Below are 9,458 nucleotides of genomic sequence, written 5' to 3'. Positions count from 1 at the left end.
GACTTTTAGGAGCATTTTATTGTGGTAATGACACGGTCACTTTTTTTTATTGTTAACATGGTTGAAAAGGTTGCTACAACAAGTGGACGTCTATGATGCTGTGGTTTGCAGTATGGGGTTTATGTACGCAATAAATAGTCATCATCTGACAACAATGTAGTATATAATAATGCTGTTTTATGACCCTGAATTACTGCCAGAACACCACTAACCAAAAGTTTAAATGAGTTCTGTTGCAATTAAAAAAAAAAACCTGCACACTGCATTTACTGCACAAATGCCACAATCCTGGGTAGCACCTTTATACTTGGGCCTACTTAATACTTCAAACACCTTTAAGCACCTTAACAATCTACTGTGTCAACAACGTCTTCGGTTTCACTTCTTTCCTCTTCTTTTTCTGGCTTTTCTGTTCTACTCTCATTTTGCTTTTGAAAATACAAATCTATGGAGCTCTGAGTGCCATTTGGGCCTCTTTTCGGCATGATTGAAATGTGGAGCTGTATACTCACCACACAAAAACCATAAGCCATGATCTCGACCATGCACTGAAGCGTCATGGTACCAGTGTAGCAGCAAAGTGATGGAGGGCATTTGCTGTGATTGTGGATTTCCCAGGGGTGTTTCCAGTCTGCCCGAGTGCATCGTGGCAGCAAACCGGCCCAAAACACTGATTTTCCTTCAAAATATGCCCCAAACATCAGAAGGTAGGAATCCGACATGATTTTTCAGTGAGTGTTGGAGCGAAAAAAAATATCGTGTCGGCATGAAATTAAAGCATGTCGGCCCTGACGTGCAAAAGTGCTCTGGGGAGAACAATGGAGTAGTAGTATTTCCAAACCCAGCATGTCTTGGAAAGGGTGTTTCCCCACCATCTGCAGTGTGTTGGACAAGAGGTTGAGGTTGTGGAAGGCTGTGGGGCTGGGCATAGAGATTTGGTTATGAGGCATGCACAGAATATTCAGCCTGGCCAGTCCATGGAAGGTGCCTGGTGCCAGCCATGTGAGCTAATTATGGCTGAGGTCCAGGATGGAAGTGGTGGGAGGTAATACAGAGGGACAGCCTCCATACCCACAAATTACAGTCTGCAATATCTGAAGTGCACAGGCACCCTGGCATCTGACAAGTGGAACCAGAAAGCAGTCAGAACTAACCAAGCTGTAGAGGTCATTCTGCTTCATTCATTCCGACCAATCCTTGACTTGCAAGTGATGTCAAAGCCAATTAGAAAACCAGATGTTGGCCATGTTGGTGGGTATGCAGGGTCAAGTGACATTCCATGCAAAACACTATAGTCACGTGTGCACAACTCTTTTTCACTGCTTTAAGCGTTCTTTTAGCTATCTTTGTGCTGTATATGGTTGTGGTCACAACAGTACTTGTGACCGTGGTGAATTCAGATTTTTTTAGAATTCCGTCCATAATTCAAAAAGAGGGCAAGGAAACACTGAAGCTTAGTACAGAGAGGAGACGAGCAGGGCTGACGATGATTTAACCAAGGCTAAAACCAAAATAGCTCATGTTTGCAGTAATCATTTTATCTCAAAGCTTTCTAAATAATATCATGGAAGAATTTTATTTCGTGTTGCTAGAATTTTGCTATAAAATGAGCGTTCTGAGATCAAGATGCTGACCTCTTCTGTTCCTCGGACCTGCCTGATCCATCCTGACGGCTGAGGACTATAGTTGACTTACTAACTTTAGGACTGCAGTTGTCATGAACAGTTTTGCACTCAAGTTTCCATTAATGAAGAGTTATAACATCAACGAAACTGACTTCATGTTAAAACTGTTAATGTTATAGTCATGTTGTCTGTTGTTACCCAAATGAGGATGGGTTCCCTTTTGAGTCTGGTTCCTCTCGAGGTTTCTTCCTCATGTCGTCTGAGGGAGTTTTTTCCTTGCCACAGGCTTGCTCATTGGGGATAGATCAGGGATAAAATTGGCTCATGTCTTGGGTCATTCAGATTCTCTAAACTGCTTTGGGACAATGTCTATTGTTAAAAGCGCTATACAAACAAACTTGACTTGACGTTCTCTTGTCGTGGTTCACTCGGTCATTGTTATGATTTTAACATGTATTACCATTTCGCTTCTAGGAACACCAGCAAAATTATACCATAGAAACAATCCAGACCGGGCAACCACTCCGAAAATGGGCTCCAAGGTCGGACTTGATTCTTCAGCAGCCGAACAATATGAAAGAGCTCAAAAAAGGAAGAAGACAGCTGAATTAACGGAAGCTACATGTGGTAGCTCGCACATGGAGTTCCAAGACACCATGGTTGAAGCTGAGAAATTAATACCAGATCAGCTAATTTTGACTGAAATGAAGTAATACTGTTTTGAAACTTCCATGAATTTAAGATTTCCAAACTGATCTCTATCTTCTTTGAAACCGATCAGTCCGATGTTGGTGAATCGTCTGTTGTTTACACATACAAGTCAACTAAATGCAAAAGAAGCCCTAACTTACCCATGCAAATACAACTGCTTTATCATCACTGACTGGTTTAATTAATAAAGTATTTACCCATCCAGAGACAAAGAAGTTATCGGCTTCCGTGGACTTAGAAGCCTTCATTTGAGATTTGTCGACCCATGAAGTCTGCCAAACCAGATAGGACGTGATATCTGGGTACTCAGTGGTCGATAGAAGCATCTTATCTTCAGAAAAATCTGACTTTTTTAAATAATATGGGTCAAAACCACACATATCTATCTTCTCTTTGTATCGAATCTTCACTCGACTGTTCAAATCGTGGTAATACTGAGAAAATTCAGCATTGTTTACAGACAGGCTTTCGGCGGCCACCATCTGAGTTGCTTTGTATATCCACCAATATGCCAGACGTTCATTTTGATCACGTGGTTGCAAGTCAAGGATACTAGAATAGAGACTCTAGAATCTTAGCTGTGTGTGTGTGTGTGTGTGTGTGTTAAATCCATGTATGTCCCAGATTGCGACATTTCCAAACAGCAATCCCAATATGCACATTACAAGATGTAATATAGGGCGGCACGGTGGTGTAGTGGTTAGCGCTGTCGCCTCACAGCAAGAAGGTCCTGGGTTCGAGCCCCGGGGCCGGCGAGGGCCTTTCTGTGTGGAGTTTGCATGTTCTCCCCGTGTCCGCGTGGGTTTCCTCCGGGTGCTCCGGTTTCCCCCACAGTCCAAAGACATGCAGGTTAGGTTAACTGGTGACTCTAAATTGACCGTAGGTGTGAATGTGAATGGTTGTCTGTGTCTATGTGTCAGCCCTGTGATGACCTGGCGACTTGTCCAGGGTGTACCCCGCCTTTCGCCCGTAGTCAGCTGGGATAGGCTCCAGCTTGCCTGCGACCCTGTAGAAGGATAAAGCGGCTAGAGATAATGAGATGAGATGAAGATGTAATATACACTTTCAGACGATAATAATATATAATTAGCAGTACTCACAAAATAGTCAAAGTGAGGTTTAAACAGTCACATTTTGGTTATTCCACAGATAATTTCTTATCAGTAATTTAAAAAGTTAGATTTTTCTAATCCAAATCAGTCACTGTTTACAGAGCAGTCCTCTTCTGCTTGCATTAGATATGATGCACACATCCATCTTCTAAATGAATACACAGAGCAGTTCATAATCTCTGAACTAAGCTTCATCTCCCTCCTCCAAATAACTCTCCAAATCTCTCTCTCTCTCTGCTTTTAATCCCTTCTGGCATTGTTTCTCTTCACATCCATTTCACTTACTCTACACACTTTGCCTCTTTCTCCTGAAGAACTGTTTCTTAAGGTTTCATACATCTTTTTACTGAAATTATTCTGACAGCTTTTGGTACACGATGAGAAGAAATTTATCTGTATAACATCCATTAAATTTTCAGTATCACCGCCTACCTATTCCCTCCTGCTCCTGAGTAGCTGACAGCTGTTGTAGGAGTAATGGTCATGCTAGCCTGAGGTTTGCGTTTTGCTGTCACAGCACATCAGTCCTGCATTGATTGCACTTCACCATGTGCCACTGGCATAGCGTGACACTGTGAGCCACACAATAAATCTCCAGAGAGCTAGAGATTCTTCGAATGGTATTTTTGAGACATATTTACTTGCACTGATGTGTGACAATTAGTAAATTCTGGGAATGCTTGACATGTACAACAATTCTTTTTTTTTTTTTAAACTTAATCTGATCTGTCATCAGTGGCTGTTCAGATGTCACAACAGTTTGTAAATTAATGTCAAGCACTGAAATTAAATTGGATTGCAATGCTGGGTTTGATCATGCCATTTTGAAAAGTGATGTTCAGAAGCATAAGAACTAATTGAAAAGTTGGGGTGGTGATGGGGGGGGGGTACAAAACCAGTATTAAAATAGAATATGCATACCAACCTTCAATAAAGTATCACGTATGATATTGTTTGTGATATTTGTGGTGGTTTTGTATTGAATTGGGGCCCTGAAAGAGTGAGGTGGCAATGCTACTGAGATTTTACAAACAATGTGTTTATTATAATGACAGATACATGTATAAAGACTCTACTTTTTTTTTAAACATATGCCCCAATATAACCAAAGCTATATATCTTTTTGTAATTCATTGTTTATTTTGTAATTCAATGTTTATTCTATTGGTTATTTTGGATGCAATACGTTGAATAAATGTGCATTAATTGTGGTTGGTATTTGGCTGAACATTCTGAAAAGTCACACTGCAATCTGACACACCTATCAGGGTCAATTTGATTTAGACAAAATTCAGTAGTGAGAGATGATTATCTTGGCAAACGAAATGCAAAGAAATTGAGTTTTTCATGGAGCATGGAGGAAAAATGAAACAATAAAAGCCTTAGGGCAGTTGTTGGGGCAATTAATAAGCAGTACAAGGAAATGTGACAAAATTCCTGTCTGCAGTAACTGCACATACAATACAGATGCAATAGATGGAAATTAGGTTGAAAAGGATTGAAGTCTTATGTTATGGAGTGCATGTAAAATGAGTGCATTTTACATAAGATGGCTGAACATTTATCTGTATTGCAGTTACATAACTTTTATACCAAGTTATTTATTGCTGGTGAGAAATGAAGACTTTATTTAGTGACGTCTGCCCTCTAGTGGTCATCACTGTGTAGTGCGAGTAGGCGGTTTGGCCAGTGTGTGTATACATCACTCATGATTACTATGTACTGAAAAAAGAAATTAATTTGTCATTATGAACAAGAAAGTAAAGAATCTTCGTTGTTACTGAAAATACAGATTGAGCTCTAGGATGAATTTGCTGCAAAATGAAATGTTTGACATTGATAAAGCTTGACAAAAAGAAAATTAAATGTAAACTTGAGCCTTTTACAGAATGCAATCCTGCCTTTGGATGGAAAGAGAGGAAAGTCTTATAATACTTGATGTCTGCTGAACAAATTAATTCTTTAAATGGTGGATAATTCAGCTGAAGGATCAAAAATAAAACAAGCCAGACTTGACTGGCTCAAGGACCAGTTGAGAAGTTAATGAGTGATTGACTGGTTCATCACCCTTACAGCTGCCAGCAAACGTCTGAATGAAAAGTTCACACAAGATCTTTGCTATAAATAAAAAAGTCACTAAGGACCATGTAATTATATGGAAATTATATTATGCTGAATGAGCTCATTAATTGTTAGATTAGACTGCACCCCCCCAACATGTAGCATGTTTTAGTTTTCAGAGTTGCTCTATTTAACTGAGAATTAACATAGATTTATTTCTCAAGGTAATCTTCATTCCTTTGCTAGAAATCAAGTAAGGCCTCTTCTCTTTTTGTTTAACTTACACACACACACACACACACACACACACACACACACACACACACATACACACACACACAGTTGCGCTTGAAAGTTTGTGAACCCTTTAGAATTTTCTATATTTCTGAATAGATATAACCTAAAACATCAGATTTTCACACAAGTCCTAAAAGTAGATAAAGAGAACCCAGTTAAACAAAGGAGACAAAAATATTATACTTGGTCATTTATTTATTGAGGAAAATGATCCAATATTACATATCTGTGAGTGGGAAAAGTATGTGAACCTTTGCTTTCAGTATCTGGTGTGACCCCCTTGTGCAGCAATAACTGCAACTAAACGTTTCCAGTAACTGTTGATCAGTCCTGCACACTGGCTTGGAGGAATTTTAGCCCATTCCTCCATACAGAACAGCTTCAACTCCTGGGGTGTTGGTGGGTTTCCTCACATGAACTGCTCGCTTCAGGTTCTTCCACAGCATTTCGATTGGATTAAGGTCAGGACTTTGACTTGGCCATTCCAAAACATTAACTTTATTCTTCTTTAACCATTTTTTGGTAGAACAACCTGTGTGCTTAGGGTCGTGGCATGACCCACCTTCTCTTGAGATTCAGTTCATGGACAGATGTCCTGATATTTTCCTTTAGAATTCGCTGGTATCATTCAGAATTCATCATCCATCAGTGATGGCAAGCCGTCCTGACCCAGATGCAGCAAAACAGGCCCAAATCATGATACTACCACCACCATGTTTCACAGATGGGATAAGGTTCTTATTAGAGTTGAGCCGGATACTCGGCTGAAACAAGTATCCGGTACGGATAAAGCACTTTTGCCGAGTATTATACGAGTAATACGAGTCAATATCTGTGCTCGGACTGAATGAAAATCCTCACACAGCGTCACAGCGCCCCTCCCCTACACACAAAGCCCCTCCCCTACACACACCGCTCTGCTCACTCACACAGAGAACAGCTCTCTCTCTCTCTCTCTGTCTCTGCCGGTCGTCGGAGTTTTTTTTTGTGTGTGTTGTTTTTTTTTTTTAAACCGTCAGTTGGCTCTAAACACTTTTATTTTACTCACGCACTGAGTGTCTGAGACTTTCTAGGTAGTAGTGGTATAAATAATATTACAAATTAAGCTACACACACACACACACACACACAAACCTGGTGTGGAAATAAAAAAAATAAAAAAGAACCAAAAAAAAAAAAATCACACTGATCATCTCATCTCATCTCATCATCTCTAGCCGCTTTATCCTGTTCTACAGGGTCGCGGGCAAGCTGGAGCCTATCCCAGCTGACTACGGGCGAAAGGCGGGGTACACCCTGGACAAGTCGCCAGGTCATCACAGGGCTGACACATACAGACAACCATTCACACTCACATTCACACCTACGGCCAATTTAGAGTCACCAGTTAACCTAACCTGCATGTCTTTGGACTGTGGGGGAAACCGGAGCACCCGGAGGAAACCCACGCGGACACGGGGAGAACATGCAAACTCCGCACAGAAAGGCCCTCGCCAGCCACGGGGCTCGAACCCGGACCTTCTTGCTGTGAGGCGACAGCGCTAACCACTACACCACCGCGCCGCCCCACACTGATCATAAAAAAATTAAAAGTTAAAAAAAGAAAGTTATGTTGAGTATGAAAACACTTGTTCATTACATTTCATTTCATAATTGCAACCGCATGTGTTGTATTCATTGTTGCAAAACTTGTTCTGTAAATAGTTCGTTTGCTACCGTGATCAAAACCATTGATCTGAAGCTCAATGCTGATGCTGTCCTGTAAAGAGTTTTCTAATCAGCAATAAATATAATTTCTGATCAACCCATATCAATTGCATGCTTAAAATAACATACTGGTTAAAGCCCCGACCGTTTCAAGACAACCAGACCAACTTCCGGGTTAAATCCCGCCCACTTCCGGGTTAGGCCCCGCCCACTTAGAGTACGGATACAGATAATTCATATGGTTAACAGATACAGATAATGCTGTACTCGCTCATCCCTAGTTCTTATTCTGGAATACAATGTTTTCCTTTCTCCAAACATAATGCTTCTCATTTAAACCAAAAAGTTCTATTTTGGTCTCATCCATCCACAAAACATTTTTCTAATATCCTTACGTGATCTTTAGCAAACTGCAGATGAGCTCTAATGTTCTTTTTGGAGAGCAGTGTCTTTCTCCTTGCAACCCTGCCATGCACACCATTTGTTGTTCAGTGTTCTCCTGATGATGGGCTCATGAACATTAACATTTGCCAATGTGAGAGAGGCCTTCAGTTGCTTAGAAGTTACCCTGGGGTCCTTTGTGACCTCGGTGACTATTACATGCCTTGCTCTTGGAGTGATCTTTGTTGGTCGACCACTCCTGGGGAGGGTAACAATGGTCTTGAATTTCTTTCATTTGTACACAATCTGTCTGACTGTGGATTGGTGGAGTCCAAACTCTTTAGAGATGGTTTTGTAACCTTTTCCAGCCTGATGAGCATCAACAACGCTTTTTCTGAGGTCCTCAGAAATCTCCTTTGTTCGTGCCATGATACACTTCCACAAACGTGTTGTGAAGATCAGACTTTGATAGATCCCTGTTCTTTAAATAAAGCAGGGTGTCCACTCACACACTGTGTGTGTATATATATATATATATATATATATATATATATATATAGTGCCTTGAAAAAGTATTCATAACCCTTGAACTTTTTCACATTTTTCCACCTTACAACCACGAACTTAAAAGTTTTTTATTGAGATTTTATGTGATAGACCAACACAGAGTAGCACATAATTGTGAAGTGAAATGAAAATGATAAATGGTCTTCAAAATTTTAAACAAAAATCTGAAAAATGTGGTGTGCATTAGTATTCAGCCCCCTGTTCTCTGATACCTCTAAATACAATCCAGTGCAATCACTTGCCTTCAGAAGTCATCTAATTAGTTAATAGAGTCCTACTGTGTGTAATTTACTCTCAGCATAAATACACTTGTTTTGTGAAGGCCTCAGTAGTTTGGTAGAGAACACTGAAGAACAAACAGAATCATGAAGACCAAAGAACTCACCAGACAGGTCAGGGATAAAGTTCTGGAGAAGTTTAAAGCAGGGTTAGGTTATAAAAAATCATCCCAAGCTCTGAACATCTCAAGAAGCACTGTTCAATCCATCATTAAAAATGGAAAAAGTATGGCACAACTGCAAACCTACGGTACCAAGACATGGCCGTCCACCTAAACTGACAGAGCGAGCAAGGAGAGCACTGGTCAGAGAAGCAGTCAAGAGGCCCGTGATTACTCTGGAGGAGCTGCAGAAATCCACAGCTCAGGTGGGAGAATCTGAGCACAGGACAACTATGTCGTACACTCCACAAATCTGGCCTTTTTGGAAGAGTGGCAAGAAGAAAGCCATTGTTGAAAGACAGGCATAAGAAGTCCCATTTGCAGTTTGCCAGAAGCTATGTAGGGGACACAGCAAACATGTGGAAGAAAGTGCTTTGGTCAGATGAGACCAAAGTTGAACTTTTTGGCCTAAATGCAAAGCGCTATGTGTGGCGGAAAACTAACACTGCTCATCACCCTGCACACACCATCCCCACTGTGAAACACGGTGGTGGCAGCATCATTCTATGGAGATGCTTTTCTTCAGCAGGGACAGGGAAGCTGGTCAGAGTTGATGGG

The 9,458-nt window shown here is 40.8% G+C and overlaps 1 protein-coding gene across 1 annotated transcript in view; it reads right to left on the bottom strand.

The window, feature by feature from the left end:
* Window positions 1-9,458, bottom strand: part of LOC132895934 (uncharacterized) — a 56,587-nt gene that overhangs the window by 379 nt on the left and 46,750 nt on the right. Inside the window, 3 exon segments of the mRNA XM_060936673.1 lie at window positions 794-1,077; window positions 1,079-1,139; window positions 4,278-4,301. Coding sequence (XP_060792656.1) covers window positions 794-1,077; window positions 1,079-1,139; window positions 4,278-4,301 — 369 coding nt within the window.

This window comes from Neoarius graeffei, chromosome 13, assembly GCF_027579695.1.
Source record: "Neoarius graeffei isolate fNeoGra1 chromosome 13, fNeoGra1.pri, whole genome shotgun sequence".
Taxonomy (NCBI): Eukaryota; Metazoa; Chordata; class Actinopteri; order Siluriformes; family Ariidae; genus Neoarius; species Neoarius graeffei.
This window is presented reverse-complemented; position numbering and strand designations above follow the sequence as displayed.